Raw genomic sequence first — 20,722 nt, 5'->3', positions numbered from 1 at the left:
CGCTTAGTGCTTAGAGATATAGAGTGTGTGTGTTGTTAGTGTGTTGAAGGGGGCATTAGTGTTGAATAGGGCATCCTTGACTTTTTTACCCGGACTTAGTTTATTATAGGGCCAGGTGGGTGGCTTTTGTTGTATGGTGCGTTTGCGACAGAAAATTCTTGGGGACGTCCTGGATACCAGTATGTCGTGCAGAGTTTGGCTGAGTTGGGAAGGAAACAGTTGTCGTACGTGGATTCATGTCGGGGTCGTTTTTATTTTGTCGTAGCATAGAAAAGAAGATCGTGTCACGGTTGTGATCTCGTCTTTCGATCGTAGCAAATTCCACGGAAAGTCGCCACTTTGTCGTACAAAGTCAAGCCGTCTTGTGGTGGACGGAGATATTGTCGTAGTTCTTTGTCGGCAGTCGTTGCTGTTTCTGTCGTGACCTCGACAACAAGATCGTACGACAACTGTGATATCGCCTTTCGGTCGTACCAGAGCACAGACGACAACACGCTACAACAACAAACCGCTGCTTGCAGTCCCAGATAGCACCATCTTTAATTCTGGTAAGACTTTATATAAACTATCATGATGTGTCGCATTTCCCTGCCTTTAACAACAAAGTATGGGTAGTTTTCTGAATGTGTATATAAGTAATGATTACACATTAGAAAAACAGAAAGCCATAATCTGGGTCGTCTTAAGTTGCACTTTGTTGTTACGGGTTGGGAAACGCGAAACATCGTTCTTAAGCCAGGAATACTTCAAGCGTAAAAAACACACACACTTCGTAAAAGGGCGAAGGTAAACGTATCCGGAAGACAGAAAAAGCACCTGCAGGCTTCTTCCACAAAATCAGGACTGGCTGTTTTATAAAGCAGGCGTCACACAGGAAAAAAAGAGCTAAAAAAGTTTAAGAGCTCTAAATTGACATTATTGCCAGCAATACGACCGGTGTATTGACCACTAAAGATCACAGGTCGCTATACTCTATCCAATGTAACAGAGTGGGCGAAACATATGCTCCGCTCTCTGACGATTTTGGAATTCGGCGACCATTTTGATGATCAGAAACTTCGGTCGAAGGTCATTTGTTGTGCGACGGAGAATCTGAAGAAGGTGAACTAGTTTTACAGAAGACGAAAAACAGCTTACGTTCCAGGTAGGTATACCGGTACGTATACACCAGTATATCTATCGGTTTAACTGTTCATTGTGAACATGTACATCTAAGTGTGAATCCTACTTTGCATAGCGTTAACACTGCAAGGAATCACATCCTTATAGCATGCATAACTTGTAAGAGTTTTTTCTACGAAGGAATTAAATGCCCTTTACCTTTAATTTATGAATGGTTTACATATGCTTTAAAATGAGGTTTCAATGCAGTAGTAAAGTAGTAAACGTATTTTTCTTCGTTTACAGATCAACTAACATCGTTGCACTAAGCCGAGGTGGACTTGGTACCTTCTGGCCAGGTGGAGCGACAATATAACACACAGGCATACTCCATGCCATGGAAATCGAGCAGCAGAAAAACGTAATGACTATGTACAAAGTCACACACAAATAGCAACCTTAGAATTTAATGTAACTTCGTGCACATTTTTGTGTCGATTCTCTACCGCATATTGGTAAACGGTAACATTACGTTGATGAAAGATCCTTGGTATGATAGGTGTAATGGTACATTCGAATTCGTTGATTGTTGTCGTTTACCTGGTAGTACCTACATGTACATAGTGGCATATAGTGCAACAAGTTTTCTTACTGTTTCAGTAGTAGGGCTTTTTTTACAGTGAATGCTTGCCCTTACCCTTTAACGTGCTCAAGGCACCACAAACCGGACCCCAAACCGACGGCCTTCCCTGATTTCAAAAGGGGTCTCCCAGTTACTAACTGACTGGAACCAGGAGCTCAACTGTGATGTCGCTACCAGTTGAGCTACAGGGACATTCCTTCGTTCGTTGGTGATGTATTAGTTTATGGTAAAATCTTATTAATGTTGACAAAATGTTGTTGTTTTTTTACTGTAGGAGGAACAAGCTTCGGCGCCACGTGAGTCCACAGGTGCGTCCTGTCACTGTTTACTCGTAAATAAGGTCTATTCATGGCGGCTATTGGACCAACATGGTGCACATGTAATCTGGTTAATTGGTTTGCGTTTAGATCACCTTTGAAATGGTGCGTGTAGCGAGAGCTGACCACAGAGTGCAATAGATAACCGATAGTCAAGTCGCTCTAACATGTACATTTATAAAGCAGGTGTTTTCCTATGCCCTATCGTCTATGTTCCAAACCGGGACCCGATCGCGGGGCGTGATTGAAAACTTAACAACAAGTGATTTTGTATCTCATGAAATATATACATACAGTTATGCTGATGATTTTTGTACGTTCTGTGCGCTTTAATGTATTTTATACCGCACTTGTCCTTCCGACCGGACGACGATTTGGAAATGTAACTTACTAAGCCTAGCATTACTTAATGTGAGCCGATATCTATATCTATAAACCTTAACTTAAGATTATGTCATGTTACTTCTGGTGTCATGCATAGACAGCAAAATTTGCAGAAGCACAGATTTCTAGTGTTATTTATTAATTATATTCTCAAACTTCAAGTAGAAAATTCGGCGTTTTACCAAAACGATGATATTGTTGTTGTCTAATTCAATTCCGCGACTGTTGTGATCTCATATTTCTTTAGAGCTACAAAACAAAGAAACTGTTGACTTAACTTTACAAACAAGCTATCTTATTCTTATCCAAGCTAAGTTTAATGATACTTTGATAGGTGATTTCAGCGTTACGCCGACTACCTACGTTGTCTTTTGAGCAAATTTTCATTTGCACCAAATTTGAGCTGATAGCGAGACGAAATCTTCTTTATCTGTGATTGTAATAAGTAGGTCAAGCAGGAATAAAAACAACCAACGGGAATGAATTGAAAGGTGTCAGGAATGATACCAGTAGCACTTTGGGCTGTGGACTATCCCTGTCACCTATACTACAGCTCTGTTCAAACTGCTGTACGTCTTTTATGGAAGAAGAGGAATCTTTATAGTCTAGGAGATTGGTGCAAAATATAGATAGAATTGCTCAAAATGTGGTAAAAGCATGAAACTTGGTATGATGAATCCTGAGTATGTACTAAATATTTTCAAGGGTGGTGCCAATATTACTAATATACAGCAAAAGCACAGCGACTTTTCTTTGGGAAGTGTTCCTTCTTTGGGATTTACGGTCACCAACAAATGACGAAATAAATCTTCATTCAAAATCTAAATTAAAATCAAATTAAAACCCTACCTACTTAACAACTGGGAAACACTTTCATTTTTACGAGGAGGGGGGGGGGTGATACGCCCTTAAAAGTCTCTTGGCCAATTACTTTCCCTTTTGGGCTAAATCCACCAGCCGCGCTTTGTAATTGTTTTTTCGATGTCTTCTTCATGGTAAAAGGACATACTAGTACTTTCAGCAATTGACTTCTACTGTGGATTTCTGTTACAACAAATTCTTTAATAACACTTTATTACTTATTGGCTGTTACAACAGAACATTTTACTAACAGTATTCTCCATTGGCTCTTAACAACAGGTCACTTAATCAACGCTCTTTTTCATTGGTTACACTGTTACAGGACCTTTGATTAATACTTTATTTCACTGGCTGTTTCAACAGGACCGTTAACAAACGCCGTTCTTCATTGGCTGGCGCACCTGATCTGCGGCAGCTGGGAGGAGGTGGGGCGAGCCGCGAACGTCTCCCGGGCCAAAGTCAGTAAGCTCCGGCGGCTCCACCAGGACGATCGGGAAGAGGCCGCCTTTCAGATGCTGGTGCACTGGCGCAACAGTCAGGCCAGGGGGAACGACGCTTTCCGAGAACTGGCCACAGCGCTGGAGTCGTGCGGGTTCAACAGTGTGGCGAAGGTACTACTGAGGAGGAAACAGTCCGGGCTGCTTCTCCGGAGTCCCTCCATGGGGGAGACTTAGAGCAGGTGTGAAGGTACTACTGAGGAGGAAGGAGTCCGGACTGCTTCTCCAGAGTCCGTCCATGGGGGAGGCTTAGAGCAGGTGTGAAGGTTCTCCGGAGAAGAGAGTTGTGCTGGTTGAACAGTGTGGCGAATGTTCTAATGAGGAGGAAAGAGTCCGGACTGCTTCTCCGGAGTCCCTCCATGGGGGACACTTAGAGCAGGTGTGAAGGTACTTCTGAGGAAGAAACAGTCCAGGCTGCTTCTCCGGAGTCCCTCCATGGGGACACTTAGAGCAGGTGTGAAGATACTCCGGAGGAAGGAGTCCGGACTGCTTCTCCGGGGTCCCTCCATGGGGGAGGCTTAGAGCAGGTGTGAAGGTACTACTGATGAAGAAACAGTCCGGGCTGCTTCTCCGGAGTCCCTCCATGGGGGAGACTTAGAGCAGGTGTGAAGGTACTACTGATGAAGAAACAGTCCGGGCTGCTTCTCCAGAGTCCCTCCATGGGGGAGACTTAGCGCAGGTGTGAAGGTACTACTGAGGAGGAAACAGTCCGGGCTGCTTCTCCAGAGTCCCTCCATGGGGGAGACTTAGCGCAGGTGTGAAGGTACTACTGAGGAGGAAACAGTCCGGGCTGCTTCTCCAGAGTCCCTCCATGGGGGAGACTTAGCGCAGGTGTGAAGGTACTACTGAGGAGGAAAGAGTCCGGGCTGCTTCTCCAGAGTCCCTCCATGGGGGAGACTTAGCGCAGGTGTGGAGGAACTCCAGAGGAAGGAGTCCGGGCTGCTTCTCCGGAGTCCCTCTATGGAGGAGACTTAGAGCAGGTGTGAAGATACTACTTCAAAGACCGGGCTGCTTCTCCGGAGTCCCTCCATGGGGGAGACTTGGAGTAAGATACTCCAAAGAGAGTACTGAAGATTGCTCCGAAGTCCATCATCGATGAATATCTAGGACAAAAGTACACCGGAGGCCATAGGGGAAAATACTCCAGATTGCGTGTGTGTAGTTCCTCACTTACACTGATTAAGAACAGACATGTACTCCAAAGAAGAGGTTGCTCAACATCGCTCCAGTGGAGTCCATCACCGATACAGATTAAGATCTAGGGCAAAGGTGCACCTCTGACAACAAACTCCGGATTGCTAACATAAGTGTAGTTATCACTTACTGTACTGATTAAGAACAAATCTACTCCAGATCGCTCTTGTTGATCACATAACTGATACAGACTAAGAGCAGGACCGAGGTACTCAGAGTGCTCCAAATTGCCCGTGTGGAGTCCACCATTGCTGATATAGATTGAGAAAAGGGGCAAAGGTGTGGCGCTATATGTATTTACTTTACATCTCTGAATCGTAGCTCAAGACATCCAGAGATCTTCAGACCCTCTCAAATGGCCTCTATCAAGTATGTATTTATCTCGCTTGCAATAATACAAAACACTCAATTCACGAGTATGTCTTGTGTGCCTGAGCTACGGTCAACCGAATGCAAATGAGCACACCAGCATGGCGATATGGATGCTTTAAAGATGAACTCAAACAACACCATACATTTTTTGTCAGAAGTGTCGAACGTTTTTTCTTGTACTGAAGGAATCTAAATAATTTATTAGCTGTCCACAATGAACACAAGCTAGGCTTAATCTAGTCATTGACAAGTAATATTGTATTTTTGTTTTAACTGGTAACTGCAATGGTGTGTTGTCGATACATGTACAAGCATTTGCTGTGCGATGTTGAATGATACATTTTGAAAGACTGGAATTTAGATTTAATAGTACATCCATTAAAACTCCTGTACATTTGTTTGTGACATGGTTGAGACATGAATTGTAATAAATTGCAATTCATTCATTGAAGAGTAACACTATGTAAAAAAAAATCAGATACATACATGTATACCAGCGTATTGTCATCTGCTAAATATACAAATCAGGTACTAATATACATAATCAATTGGAAAAGTTTAAAAATCCACTGCAGTCAGCAATAAATAGATTTAAAAAAAAACACATAGCAATTATAAAAAGTATACACCGACAAAAGTTTAAAAAAAAGCTGTCTTGGACAAGACCAAAAAGCTACACGTATCTGACTGGTTTTAAACATTTTCTTAACATTGGAAATATATTTATATCAAAATCAACTTTCACATGTTCAATTCAATCTTAACTCAATTCAATCAATATCAACCAATCTAATGGTACCATACAACTTTTCTAGATTTCTAGATTTTATTTTGATTTTGAAAGACATTTTTATCAGAATGTGTAAGCCTTAAAATTTACAATTTTACTTAATAAATCACTTGACAAATGTACATGTAGCCATGTTGTAAGCTATTGCAAGTATATACATACAGTACATGTATACAGCCTAGCAAAAATGGTTTTGTTTAATACCTGGCTCACTATAGCAAAATCCCGGAAGGAATTTACCCTAGGCATTTTATGACATTATCCTTTTCAGGTTCAGGTGTTTTAAGTTTGTAAATTATGGCAAATATTTTCTTACTTTGCTACAGAACTGAAACATAGGTCTAGGTAGTCAAACTGGTCTAAAAGAATATCATGATGTCCACTTGTACAAACCACTCTCACACACAAGCTCCTTAATGTCTTCAATACTGAGTTCCTTCCTCGGACTATGCCCTTCTTCCATCCCGGACTCTCCATCCTCGATACGGTTGAACGCGGCCGTTGCCTCGTGAGTGCTGAACGTGGCACTGAACTCACCATGTTGGGAGTGTTGGAACAGCGAACACAGCTGTCTCACATGGAGGGGCAGCAAGGGGCCACTGACCTCCAGGCTGTTGACCTGGGTCAGTTTACCAGCTATGGTCTGTCTGATGCTGCCTTGTTTTACCTATGAATTGGAAAAAATGAAGTTAAAAGCAGGCTAACTTTCTAAGGCCATGGACCAAAGAGTTGTACTCTAACATGACAAAGGTAAATGCTCCCAAAGTAAAGGTCAAGCTTCAGGTATTCCCATAGCCTTCTTGAAGCCTTATGGGCAGCGGGTTGTTATCCGCTGTGTCTAGGGCGTGATATTGGAAGGTGTAGCCTGACCTTCTCCTTCCACTATATTCTCAACCAGAGTCAGGTTTTTTACACCTGGGTGGAGTGAGGAAACTCATGTACAGTGCCTTTTCCAAGGACACAAGATTGGTTGCGTATCACTGTAACATCAGGGAATTCAAACCAAAAACCTTAGGTTAGCATGAATGCACTCTTATGATAATGTCCCCAACAAAGGCAAAGCGAGTACATGTTTAAATAAAAACCCACTTTCCACATGGTGGAGACCAGGTAATTAAGCCAATGTTTAGCAACAAAAAGTACAAATGTTTAGTTTTGTGTCAACAATGGCTCTATGACTTGAATTTGAATAGGAAGTAAAAGCGTGATTTGAAAGGCAACAAAAGACACAAAACTTACAAAATACACTTCCAGCACACAGCTGGTGTTTAATAATTTTAGATACAAAAGGTAATAATTTTCTTTTAAACAATTTGTCTAAAAAAGCTTAAATAATAATTTGTTTTAAAAATTCTCACAGTATGTGTCACTTGTGATAGACAATAAACTAAACATATAACTTCAACCAAGAACACAGTGATCTTTTCACCAACCTTGAGTGCCCGCAGAGTTGCTCCTTCAAAGGCCACAGGAGCCAGAATGGTGGGCGGGACCCCAGCCAGAGGCCCTGATTGGCTGACCAGACTCTTACTGTTGATGAGGAAGTTGAAGAGGGCCTGGGCGTCGCCCCCCTCCACCTGCACAAGGGATTCTGGGAAATGGTCCACACTCTTCATCTTGGTTCTCTGGCTGGTTTTGGAGTCAAGGTACGGTAAATTTGGATATTATCATTGCACTAAAATATGATTGTGTTTCCATTGTAGTACTAATTTACTACACAAATGGTGTACAAGAGCATGGTTTCAACCCTGAACTTAAAATACTGCCCTAAAAGCAAGTTTTCGATCATACTGCAAAATGAACTCCCTGCACATATCTATGAATATACGTAACATGTATTATACGATATATACGTAATATCGTATTATACTGTCAGTGTTACGGAAAACTAAACTGTTCCTAATTTCTTCTTTGAGAGATTTTAGACATTGACACATAATGTCCTCAAAATCAAGATAAAATAAATGAATCAGTCATCAATCTGTAATATGTTTTGGTGCATGCTTGTGGATATTGGGTGTTCTGAAGTCCACATACTAGGATTTAAAGTAATACTCAAAATCCCTATAACATACAATGTTTGGACTATTATACTATAATGTTCTTTGTCCTGTCAGCATCAATTCGGCTCACTCAGAGCCATTGCCAAAAATACAACCACATTCTGGCATTGTTTCTTCAGCGGAACATACATGTGACCTCTGAGCTTACCCACAATGTGAAATGTTGTGGCATGGAATTGTTGAAAGGATACACTTTAACCTTCCTAGGGTCCAGCTCAGGAAAGCTGCTCTTGTCTAGTCCCATACTCTCTAACCAGCAGGAGGCTCCGGAGTCATCTATGGTGATGTCATCATCATCATCATCATCGCTCATGTCATCTCTGGGTTCACTAGGAATGATTCAAACAATAATATATCAGATAAAAAAGGCTGTCCCTGCAGCCTGATATAGTTGCGCTCCCGGTCCCAATAGCTTGGGAGACCCCGTTTCAAGTCCTGGGATCAGGACATTTTTGGTGGGGCTGCACTCCTCTTTCAGAAAGGACATAACATGGGAGTCTGAAGTTCAAGAAGGTGTCTCAAACACGTTATAAGGGAAAGTCTGGCAAGACCTCCCTGTCAAGTATACCTTGCTACAGGAACACCAACACAAGGCACTATAAGGTTCTGAATGAATGTGCTAGTATCAGTAGGGTCCAGGCTGTCAGGGTAACATACACATCCAAGTCATCCTTATCTTGTTGATTTATACATACTGCATGTGTGCTTCTGTTGGACTGAGTTTCACATAAACAAAGAACCTTGGAATGCTATTGTGCAACTTCTGACTTCTGACTTTTTAAAGTCAAATCAGTTCCCTGATTGAAGATTGACAGACAGGTTCTGTGGGAAGGGGCTCCGTAGAGTAGAGAGTGACAGTTTGTGTCACAAGGACTACAAGAATATCTTCATCCTAAGACATCATCAGGCATAACAGTAATTTATGAAAGGACATTATAAAACTGCTGGTACAAAAAATTGAACCATTTCTTTTGTGCTACTTGAATACAGGTACTTGAGAAGTAATTATATAACAATCTTTCAACTGATATTTAACATCAAACAAATGAATGTGTCTAAATAAAACCTACTTTTTCTCAGGACATGCCTCACTACCAGTCTCTTCCTGCTGTGCATCTGTGCTCAACTTTCTGCTGGGACCTGAACCACCAGACTGGACAGCTGGTCTGGCTGCTAGGGGCATTTTGTAGCTGACTCCTGATGGAAAAAAAGAAAGGAAATTTAAATTAAATTAAGTCGGGGGGGGGGGGGGGGTTATTAACAATAACAGCTAACCATAGCACCATATATGGAAGTTGGTTGTGGCTTTTCCAAACATGGTCTAGATTGCACTTGAAATTTAAATCTCATCTATTTTTGGCAAAATATCTTTACTAAATAAAATATTCTTTAAAGAAAGAAACGGACCTTCTAATACGTTGATGAGGGTTAGACATCCAGGTAATAAGATATGCCAAAAAGCTGTTACAATGTTTCGTATTGGACATCTAAAATCGTCTTAATTCATAGTAAGGGTATAAAAGACCTGCTTCTTCCAGATCACTTCAGTGTCACTGACGAAAACTAGTGGATGCTAGTTGAAATGGCTAACCATTGGCTGACCTTCTAAATATGCAGCATTTGTGTTGGCTACATGTATTTGTTATTAGACTCAAAGTATCAACTCAAAAGTAATATATCTGGAATTTCAATCAAAATCCAGTTTGACTTTGAAACACTGAGGACTTTAACCTTCATTATCCAGAGCCTCCCTGAGTCCCCTTGATGTTGGAGTCAATAGTGCACCCAAGGATTTAGTGCCCCCTATCTGAACTCCATGGAACAGCACTGTGAATTGGTGTCCACACACATAGAAATACGGACACATCTGGGCCTTAAGCAGCTGGAACACTGACCGGAAACTGTTGGTCCTGGAACAGGAAATATTCAAAATTTGAAACGTTATGCTGACCTCATTTAGGACTGTGTTCTCACCACTAAAGTGCCACCTACAATGGCTACATACATGTATAGTGGCAAGAAGCAACACTCCAGTCAGAAGCTTTGCGGATGATGCCTGATAGACAACAGACTTTAAGCAGACTTTGAGAATTAACTGGATGTGTAAAAGATAATTCTAAACAATGAATCCACCACATAATTAGCTACTACTGTAACAATGAATATTGTATGAGTACATTGAGCCTGGTTTCCACAATATTCTAACTCTGGTTCAGTTATTATGGTGATTGCCTCCCTTGCCCCTGTTAATTTAGAAATGACAAGCATTTGAAGACTCTGATGTGCTTACCAGTCAGAAAGCAGTGCCTCTTGTATGTGAGGGATTATGGTTGATGGTGTCCCTTTGCTGTGTGAAAGACACAATATTAATGTATTATACAGGAGACAAAGGACTTGTCCCTTTACAAAATGCAGTGTAATCAAGCATGAAATAAATATGATTTATACAAAGAATGCTAATTGTGCTATTAATAGTAAATGTTATTGAACATGTTTTCATATTATCTCATAGGAACACCAACATGAAGTTTGATGCAGTTACAATTATTATACATGTAATGTATCTACATTTCAGTATTTCCAAACGTGAAAGCCCCTCTTAAGCTAAGGGCACAATCTGCCGTATGCGCAAATATGTGCTGTCTGCATGCCAAAACGTGGGCAATATTTTGGGATCCATAAGTGGTAAGTACCCCCTCCATGCGAACTTGTAGGGAATGCGACGGACTTTGGAGCATGCAGACACGCTGTAGAAGTCTTTATGTGCAGGCAAAACTTTGTGTGCCATCGGGCTGCGGCTTCGCACCTTGTACGTGCCAGTATGGGCGACACGCCTGCCCTGTACAGCCTGAACGTTTTCAGAAATATGTGGCGGATGTGACCTCCCAAAAAAATGTACGGAAAAACTGCACTAACGGCTGGTTGTGCCCTTAGCTTTACCTGTCCATCTTCCTACTAGTGGAAACCATCCTAGGGAAGAGTCTGAGCCAGGGTAGGTTGGGATGGATCCATGTCATCACACACTGTTGGAAACTGGAAGCCTGACTCTACATGGTCAACAAAACAAACAGACATATAGTTTCATATCTAAAACGATAATTCAGCATGTGTACTTAATTAAGCATATTCTCTTGCTTACATACAGTGCAATTTAGAACAGATCATTCAAAAGAACATAACCAGATACATGTGTCACAGTGGGAAAATTAACAGTGAAAAAATACGCCTTTATTATTCTTTCCTCCTTTCCTTGATTCTTTTCTTTCTTTTGTTCATTGTCTTTCTTGTTACTTCTTTTTTTTTTCTTCCCATCTTTATTTCTTCTTCCCTTTATTCCTTTAACGATGGAAAGTATCATTTTACATTTACACACAAATCTCAAACTTCAGAAATAAACACTTGGATTGTCTATGGGAAAAGGTGACATAGTTTTGAGACCCCTAACATCCTGTTAAGGAACTGCAGGGACATTTTTGCCATACTTACTTCAGGATCTGCCAGTGTGTGTCTGTCCTGGCACCTGACAAACCCACAGACCCCAGCAGCCTGGTCTGTAGTCCTGATCCTACTGCACCATGTGAAGGGATGGGGGGAGGTGAACCTCACTCGTGACTTCAGGCTCAAATCTTCAGGGAGTTCACGGCTCCCAGGTTTTGTCGAACTTTCAGCATTTTCATCATCAATCTAAAAAAGACAATGTGTCACCAGATGGATTAACTGAAGTGAAAAGTTCTCATCATAAGAATCTATGTAAAACAAAGAAAAATTGCTATATACAGACATGTGGCTTTACATGAAACATATTAAGCTGTACATGTACTAGTACATGTATGCTGCACACTGCACTATAAAAGCAAAACTAAAGTACAGATATAAAATGAATATGCTACTTGAGTGTTGTGTTTAGCCTTCTTATTTTTTGATCATTTCTCTAAAAAATGATGACTTCTACCAACACTGATAAACTTTCATGTGACCACTGGGTTCTTGTACCTTTGCTTGGCTGTCTTTTTGTGGTTGAGATGGATTTGGACAGACATTGTATAGATCCTCTGATGTGCTAGTAGTAGCAGCAGTAGTAGAAGTAGTAGTAGTAGTAGGACACACATCAGGAGTGTCTGAAGATATCTGCAGTTTCTGTGGATAATCATTGATAGAGGTGGTTACATATAGATATACAACATACAAGTATGTGAATATGCTGTATGACATTGTATTGTATCATGATATTCAACACAAACGTATATACTGTGTGTTATCAATACACATGTGGTATATGAAATAGTGACTGAAGTAATTTGGCCAGGTAACTGCGTTACCAGGGTTTTGTCAAGTCTTGCACACCTGAATATCTGTAGACTAACCAGTATTTATATTTAATAGACCGTAGACCTTTCAGTATCAGTTTGTATTGAATCCAACATTACCTGATCCTCTTCTAGTTGAGACAACCCTGCCAGAAGTTTCCCCTCCACATCACCATTGTCTTCCTCTCTATCAGACGACAATGTCCGCACAGAATCATCACACTTCCCAACATTCGATCTCTTCGGGACGGAGCCACAACCAAAAGGGTTTCTCCTTTTCGCCTTCATCCTGGAGTCTTCTGAGACATTTCTCGTCTTCAAGACACCGTCTGGGACGGTTAGCTTGCTAGTTGGCTGTCCGTTCTTCTTCCTTCGTTTGATTGTGAGGATTTTCGGAGGTCTCTTCCAGTCGGGTGATGAGGAATTACTGACGGGAACGTCAGACGACATTTTGGGATCTTATTTTCCCGTCAGACCGCGGTAGTTTTAGGCTCTGTTTTCGCGAAAATTACGTCAGAAAGTAGCCAAAAAGCTATCTAAGACTGTTATGTAGCATCAAGGGTGTAAGAGACGTCAATAAAAGGGCTGTTTACTTCAGAAATGCTGTGGAATCTACGCACAATAAAATTTTAGGACGCCAACAAATTTCCCGCCTTTTTGTTGTAACCTTTGACCTGTAGACGAGACCATTCAAAATAAGGAACGAGAACGAAACATTGTACTGTATACGAGCGATCGCGCTGACGTCACGGTTACGTCACGTGACGTCATGGTAGGCAAAAAGCTGCTGGTTGAACCCTCCTCGCCCACCAGTTGCGCGCGGGAAACGCAAACATGCCGACCAGTTGTTGTGCGCTGAATTGTACTAACCGGAAGGATAAAGGCAGTAGAAAGAAGTTTTTTAGAATCCCTGCGGAACCAGGACGAAGGGCTGCATGGCTTAGAGCCTTAAAAAGGTCAGATTTTGAGCAGGGAAAGAAAAACCCGACCGCGGCGTGGACACCGCGAGGCCACGAGAGAGTGTGCAGCGACCATTTCATCTCAGGTTTGTGATCTATATGTTTTATATTTTGTTGTTGTCCCCCTTGCATAAATACATTTTTCGTGATGTAATAGTGTACTTTTCGTTACACATCTGCGGAAAGCTTAAGTAAGTTTTGTCGCTGATTCATGCCATATCAAGGATAGTGAATATTAATGTTACATGTATCAAAGTTTTACAGCGCGTCCACGTGGGAGGGGGGGGGGGTCTGACTTATAAATAGTGGTAAAGTATCTGGGATGGACGTATACATATATAGTATACCAGAAGTATAACGTACATCACTTAACTGATTGACGAAGACATCTACAAATGTTTTAAAATGTCTTTAAAATCATCTACATCTACATGGGAATACCCCCAGATGGCCCCTACTGGAGCATATTGTGTGGGGAGGCCCCCAGCGGGTAGACCTCCACCTTGGTCCGGACCATTGTGGGATAGTGCAGGGGAAAGAAAGAACCAGACTGTGGAGTTTGATCCACTCACACCGGGATGATCCCCTGCTCTTTTCGATAAGTGTGGTGGGTTCTTTCAGTTTAACATGCCGAGGTGTGTAGCCGAAGCCAGGTACTCATTTTTCACCTTAGTGAAGTGAGGAAATAGGTGTAAAGTATGGTTTAAGTACCTTTCCCAAGGGCACAACAACAAAGTGACCTATCAGGGATTCCAACTCATACTTATCTTTGGATTATGAGTCCTACACCCTAACCACAAGACCAATTGCCACCTCATTTTAAAATCATGTTTATAATACTGACAAGTTCTTTGCTTCTTGCATTGCAGGGAACCCTTCTAAAGACCCTGCAGATCCAGATTACGTCCCAAGCTTGTTTAACCTCCCAACCTCAGCAAGTTGCAATCGTTCAAGAAACCCAGTTGCCAAGAAAGATCGGTAGGTAACATTGGGGTTTTCAATGTTTCTTTATTGAAATTTGATTTACTGCTCATGCTGTTCATGCAGGCAGGCTGTTCATGCCTGTGTGAAACATTGCTATACTCTACCTCCTTGCCTGAGAAGATGACCATGAAAGTTTTACCAAGGATTCAGTTAAATCTCACAAAGATCCTGTAAGTTACTCATGTTAGAGTTTACACCTAGTCAAATGTTTTATATTTCATAACATTCACAGCAGTAATCACTAAATGCTATGCTAACAGAATGTATGTAGGAAACAAAGCATGCAACTTTGATTTACAACTTACAACATGCTTCATTGTTTGCAGGTATATGCGTGCAGCAAAAAGGCTGCGGGTGTCATCAGAGAATGAAGCCCCACCTACATCACTAAATGGTAAGGGCATTACAGAGGGAATAAGAAAAGTGTCTAATGGATACAATCAGTAATCCTAAACATATAAATTCTTGATCAACAGTTTAATCTATCATTCTTGCTCAACAAGTAAATCTATCACTTGTCACTTATTCAACATGAATCACATACCATACACACAAGACTACTTGCTACAAAGTTTATCCGCTTGGTTTTCGGAGTGGGGATATAGATGTGAATCAAGTAGAGAAGCATGCAACCTGCATGAGTAAAATATCGAAACAACAATACATACATATGAATCAGAGTTTAGAACATTCAGTTCAGTTCAGATATATGACACTCATAATCACATAGCACTTTCATTGAACTTCGGATTTGCTTTATTTCAGATGAAGAAATGATCGCTGACCCTCCTCCTGAAAGTGTAGAGACTCTGAGAGACCCCCTTCCTGAAAGTGTAGAGACTCTGAGAGAACAGCTCACAAAAGTACAAGAGGAGAAATGTAAGTTGGAACAGTTTTGCGAGTCCCTTCAAAGTGAAGCTGACAACCTTAGGGAAGAACGTGATCACCTTCAAGAACAAATCAAGAAATCATCAACATCAGCCTCCAATCTCACAGATGCAAAATGCAAGCTCTTCACTGGAATACCTACTGTTGCACTGTTTATGTTTGTGTTTAGACTTGTTAGTGATTTCATTGCTCCTCTAAAGTCCATGTGTCAGCAGGATCAAATACTCATGACTCTCATGAAGTTGAGACTAGGCCTCAAAAATGCTGATCTAGCTTTGAGATTTAGTGTTTCTGCCTCCACAGTTTCAAAAGTCATAAACCGTTGTATTCCAATCTTAGCTGTCCGACTAAAGTTCCTGATTCATTGGCCGTCCAAGGAAACCGTAAAGCGCAATCTTCCCAAAAAATTTCGGAAAAAAAAATACTCAAACTGTAGAGTCATCATTGATTGCTCAGAGATTTTCACTGAGAGGCCATACAATTTAAAGACCCGAGCAAAGACCTGGAGTAACTACAAACACCATCATACGTTCAAATTTCTGGTAGGTATTACACCTTATGGAGCAGTGTCATTTCTGTCCAGTTCCTGGGGTGGAAGAATTTCTGATAAAGACATTACGCTAAAAAGTCGTTTCTATAACAAAGTGGAATATGGTGATATGATTATGGCAGATCGGGGATTCACCATTTCTGAGGAACTTGCCCTGAAAGGAGCAACACTAGTTATGCCACCATTTACCACAGGAAGGAAACAACTCCCGGGGCGTATCGTCCAAGATGCCAGACAGATATCAACTCTAAGAATTCATGTAGAACGTGCAATTGAAAGAATCAAGAACTTCCAAATTCTCAGCCAAATCTGTCCATTAACATTTGCCCCTCTACTCAGTGACAGTGTTGTTATCTGTGCGGCTCTTACAAACTTACTTCCAAAGCTAATCAAGTAATTTTTAATGGCAATGTTGTCTGCACGAGCTGGCCTTTTCTGTATATCAAAATACTGAGATTGAAGGTAAAATGTTAAAGGGACACAAAACAAATTTTTGGGAAGCCCACTACAATATAATAAGTATACCACAAAGTACAATTCTTACTTATTTTACATTAGTTTTATAAAACATGACATAAAACTGTAAAATGCCTTCTATTGTTATACTAGTATTTTTAGTATTTCAAACTGTCCAGTAGGATTTAGCATTGACAACTGGGACAGAACCAATGGCCCCTTGGTTTTCTCTTGATGCCAACACATTTGTAATGGAACCATTCTGACTCACATTCATTGTTATCACACTTTACCATCCTACCATATGCTGGTTTCTGACAAGAACAGTAACGTTTGTTTGGGTCATCATCTTCCTGGAAAGTCACATCTACTCCAGAGTCTCCACACTGTAACTTGTGGGTCAGTATCTCAGGGATAAGACTGGACTTTACAAACTGGACACATGTAGACAACATTACATTTAACAGTGACTGGTCCCTTGGAACATTTACTACAACCATGCCTGCATTAGTCCACACTACAAAATCACATGTTGAGACACCGGTAACCAGCATATGTGTCTGGACTTGGGTGTAATATCTGTGCCCTGTCTTTAGCTTACAATCCTTATCTAAACAGTAGTTGGCATCTGATAGACACAGATCTGCAGCAGGATAGATGTCCCTGTACTTGTATGGGCACTTGATCTCTATCACAGTTCTTCCATGGCATGAACACTGTCTCATCCCATCAGGAGATGCACCTATATATACAACAGTAATGTTCAAATTAGTGGCAAAGTTTCTGATATTTCAAACATGAACATAATGTACTTACTTTTGATACTTGCCAAATGCTGCAAATGGCACATATTCACTTGGTACGAATACAGTGCAATTGTTAAAACAAGTACATGTATTTCATTGTTACATCAACAAAATCATAAGTCAATTAGACATTGTGTAGTTGGTACTCAATTACATGTACTATACTTCATAAGTTTGAAGTAAGAGCCAAAATTAGCTATACCTATGAAGGGAAAATCCTTGTAGAGAATGAGCCCCACTTCCTCCAATTTCACATCCTTGCAGATGCACAAGGTAGCTTCCAGGTACTGTTGCCTTGCCTTCTCCTCCTGTTTCATCCCCCATTGTATAGCTGGAACCTGAAAGTGAAATTCCCTATTTAGAATTTCTGACATAGAAAGCACAAATGAATTACATCTCTAATATGACACTATCTCGCATTGACTGAACATTTAGACTGTCACACTTTGCAGAAATATTTAGACTCCTGGTATTGTTTAAATCCAAATAAAGATCAGAGCTACACTTGCTCTGGGATTATTATGGTACATGTTCCAATATACAGGGTAATGTTGTCTCTTTGTGTGCCTTAATTACCTACGAAAAATGGCTTCCTGCAAGTGTACACTGTACTAGTTTTCAGTTAACTCACTTGGCTCAAATCCTTGCAGTCATATTGCATGACCTTCCGTACTGCAGTGGTGGGGTTTGATGCATGAAGGACATCATGCATGGATGTAGAAGTCACACGACCCTTGCGTTGCTGACGCCATAAAGCAGACTTGGACTGCCCCACTGTAGCTTTGTTGAGGTTTGTGATTTGCTCGGGGTTGCACCGAACATCCTCAAGGATGCTGTCTACACTAACACTAGTAACAGGGACTTTGGCTGGATGACAAGACCTGTATACCACAGGGGGAAGCGTCTCTGTGTTGACATCTGACTCATCTTCTGATGCTGTGTCTGTGTCCTCCTCCTCTTTAATGACAGCACTGGCAGTGGGACACAGCTTCCTCAGTTGTGAGAAAGCAGAAGCGGCCTCTTCTTCACTGAGTGGTGGCACATCACACTGCGGCTTCCGGCGCGCCTTCTTGATCTGGACTCCATGTTTAGGGTGCGAAAAGTCCATGTCCTCAGCCCTTTGTGGATCAACCTGAAAGAAATAATCCACAAAATGAATTATCAATAATATATGTGAGAAAAAGCATTATACAGTGGCCATGTCAGATATTACACTTTACAAAGAGGAACATCTTAGCCTGCAGTCCAACCTTGTTGTGCTTTAGTTCGCTCCCAAAGGTCGCTACCCCATGGCATTGACGGGGTAGCCACCGTTGGGAGTGGACTAAAGCACAACAAGGCTGGACTCCAGGCTAGGAACATCTACTATATTGCTGTAAATCTATAGTGTAGTGCTATATATTGTGAATTGGATACATGTAAATGCCACATGATTTTGTAGAAGCAAAGAAATCCATTCATTAATGTAAGTTATAACAGTCTACTTAGGCAAAAAAATTGTAGACATTGAAAAAAATTCTACTCAATTATAATGCCCAAATATGAACAGACCTTATCTTTGTAATATTTGTTCCACACGGCCTTTCTGCTGGTGCATGACGTCCGTTTTTCCTGAAGAGACCTGGAGGCCTCCACTGCGAACAGCAGTGCAGCCACATGGCTGCAGACCTCTCCCAATCTACATTGAAATATAACAAAAAATGAGTATACATTATAGGTACTATAGTCAGGAGCAATTTTAGAGTTAATGGTAAAAGGAACGGATAAGTTGGCCAGCTTCACAGTACAATGAAAGATTTGCCTTATCTTCTCATTATGGAAGTCTCTGTGATATTTGAATATTTCTACTATATACACATTTCTTTTAGCATTATCTACATCTACATGATGATATGTGTTAGTATACTCACTCTCAGGAACTGTTGATAACTCCAAATTACCTAGAAAACGAAACACATCAACAAGTAAAACCTGCAACAAGAACATCAACAAGAAGAAATGCATTTGCAACAGGTACAAATACAACTGGAAACCATCAAGCACAAGAACATGAACCAAGGAAAAAAATTAAGACAGTTATCTTGCCACATACAAACTGCATGGTCGCTCCTCCCTGGAAATATACAGAGGAACATTTACAGGTGAGTACTAGTTTGACTTTCATTATTTCTAAAACTGTTTCTTGCCATGGACCTCATCTGACGAGAACACTGTTAGATAAAAATGTGACTTTTTGGATATGATGGTCAATGCAGTTATATTACCTACCCTGCCATACAAGTGCAGTGAGCTGCCATGACATAACCCTCTTTTTTGGTCAAACACACCCATGGGTTGTGAGGAGTCTCTGTTACTCTCTGTCCTGAAACACAAATGTAACAGAAAAAAAAGATAATACAGTAAATATACAAACGTATCTGACAGTTAAACACTAATCACGCATCTCATTCTTCATCTTCAAGAGTTCTCACTACAGGTACATGTAAGTAGAAATATTGTTCCAATGCACTCCAACACCCACCTGGCACAACCTTGGCCTTAAGGAAGCAGACCTTCACATTTTTTCCAATAGGGTGGTACCTGCACTCCCTCACATGGCCACTTATAAAGAGATTGTACGCCTCCAGGGATTTATAGGCTTTCATGGCTTCTCCGTTAAACGGACCTGGAGCCTCGATTAGGTAGGTGTAGATGCACCCATAGTCCGTATCTGGCCAGAGGCTCAAATCATCCTTCCAACCTGTATAACATACAAATGATAATAAACATAACGTTACGTAGCCAGAATTTCTAGAGATTAGCAACAAACACATTTACACGTACTCATGTTTTTGTAACCTTTATCTTACACAAAAATCTACCTTATCAAAATCTAGAAACACATGTACACATGATCCTCACCTGTCAGACTGTATGGGTCAGGTAGGCGTACACCGTCACCAGTCACCGCCGAACCAGTCACTTCCGGGTTTGAACTATCGCCGGCGTCTTCGACACTTACCATTAATTTCTCAAAATACCTGGTTCGGTCATTAGGCTCCAAAGAGCTAATGTAGCTGTTTGAAGAACTCATATTGATTAAACGTATTAATTAAACCACATTAGGAACAGAAATATAACAGCCCGGAACGGATGACAGAAACCCGTACGGCGGGAAAATCAAAACAACCGGAAACACATGACGGAAGTCAAGAGGGCAAGGGTCATTTTCTCCCAAAATATTACACAAGAAAAAAAAAAAAAAGACTAAGAAGTAGTGAAAAAAATACAAAATCTGAAAAAATCCCATGGATGCGATAAAAACGTGGCTGAAAATGCGCAAATTCGCGTAAACAGTACGATCTGCTTCCGCGCCGGTATGCTAATTAGTAATCTGATCTCCTAACGCTTTTTGCCTACCAGTCAGCGCTCGTGCGCCGAATACCCCGGATGTAAACAATAACAGCGATTGCTCGTATATAGTAACCAAAGTATTACAAAAAACAAAACGAAATTAAAATTAAAATTAATATATTTGATTATCTTTGTATGATATGATAATAATTTTGTA

The 20,722-nt window shown here is 41.0% G+C and overlaps 4 protein-coding genes across 6 annotated transcripts; 2 read left to right on the top strand and 2 right to left on the bottom strand.

Annotated features, from left to right (window-relative positions):
- The first annotated feature begins 875 nt into the window (after positions 1 to 875).
- On the top strand, positions 876 to 4,145 carry LOC118423485. 2 transcript variants are annotated; one of them, XM_035831661.1, is made up of 4 exons: positions 876 to 1,144; positions 1,408 to 1,522; positions 2,019 to 2,052; positions 3,670 to 4,145. In XM_035831661.1, the coding sequence occupies exons 2-4, from the start codon at positions 1,499 to 1,501 to the stop codon at positions 3,978 to 3,980; spliced, it is 369 nt and encodes a 122-aa protein (XP_035687554.1). In that variant the 5' UTR covers positions 876 to 1,144; positions 1,408 to 1,498; the 3' UTR covers positions 3,981 to 4,145. The 2 variants fall into 2 exon arrangements, with proteins under 2 accessions (XP_035687554.1, XP_035687555.1); XM_035831662.1 differs by having other exon boundaries at positions 876 to 1,156.
- Positions 4,146 to 6,514: 2,369 nt separating this feature from the next.
- LOC118423487 (protein downstream neighbor of son homolog) lies at positions 6,515 to 13,219 on the bottom strand. The gene is made up of 10 exons (XM_035831663.1): positions 12,650 to 13,219; positions 12,216 to 12,359; positions 11,709 to 11,906; positions 11,163 to 11,269; positions 10,513 to 10,569; positions 9,954 to 10,132; positions 9,293 to 9,419; positions 8,414 to 8,551; positions 7,593 to 7,788; positions 6,515 to 6,826 (listed from the first exon to the last, which is right to left on the bottom strand). The coding sequence occupies exons 1-10, from the start codon at positions 12,977 to 12,979 to the stop codon at positions 6,530 to 6,532; spliced, it is 1,773 nt and encodes a 590-aa protein (XP_035687556.1). The 5' UTR covers positions 12,980 to 13,219; the 3' UTR covers positions 6,515 to 6,529.
- An 89-nt stretch (positions 13,220 to 13,308) lies between these two features.
- On the top strand, positions 13,309 to 17,711 carry LOC118423461. The gene is made up of 4 exons (XM_035831628.1): positions 13,309 to 13,574; positions 14,358 to 14,466; positions 14,799 to 14,866; positions 15,238 to 17,711. Exons 1-4 carry the CDS (start codon positions 13,364 to 13,366, stop codon positions 16,305 to 16,307), a joined length of 1,458 nt encoding a protein of 485 aa, XP_035687521.1. The 5' UTR covers positions 13,309 to 13,363; the 3' UTR covers positions 16,308 to 17,711.
- LOC118423463 lies at positions 15,535 to 20,311 on the bottom strand. Of its 2 annotated transcripts, XM_035831632.1 has the most exons (7): positions 20,074 to 20,311; positions 19,694 to 19,912; positions 19,441 to 19,534; positions 18,724 to 18,850; positions 17,804 to 18,304; positions 17,422 to 17,510; positions 15,535 to 15,767 (listed from the first exon to the last, which is right to left on the bottom strand). In XM_035831632.1, exons 1-7 carry the CDS (start codon positions 20,243 to 20,245, stop codon positions 15,722 to 15,724), a joined length of 1,248 nt encoding a protein of 415 aa, XP_035687525.1. In that variant the 5' UTR covers positions 20,246 to 20,311; the 3' UTR covers positions 15,535 to 15,721. The 2 variants fall into 2 exon arrangements, with proteins under 2 accessions (XP_035687525.1, XP_035687524.1); XM_035831631.1 differs by lacking the exon at positions 15,535 to 15,767 and having other exon boundaries at positions 16,474 to 17,510.
- Positions 20,312 to 20,722: the final 411 nt, after the last annotated feature.

The sequence above is a fragment of the Branchiostoma floridae genome, chromosome 9 (assembly GCF_000003815.2).
Source record: "Branchiostoma floridae strain S238N-H82 chromosome 9, Bfl_VNyyK, whole genome shotgun sequence".
NCBI lineage: Eukaryota > Metazoa > Chordata > Leptocardii > Amphioxiformes > Branchiostomatidae > Branchiostoma > Branchiostoma floridae.
This window is presented reverse-complemented; position numbering and strand designations above follow the sequence as displayed.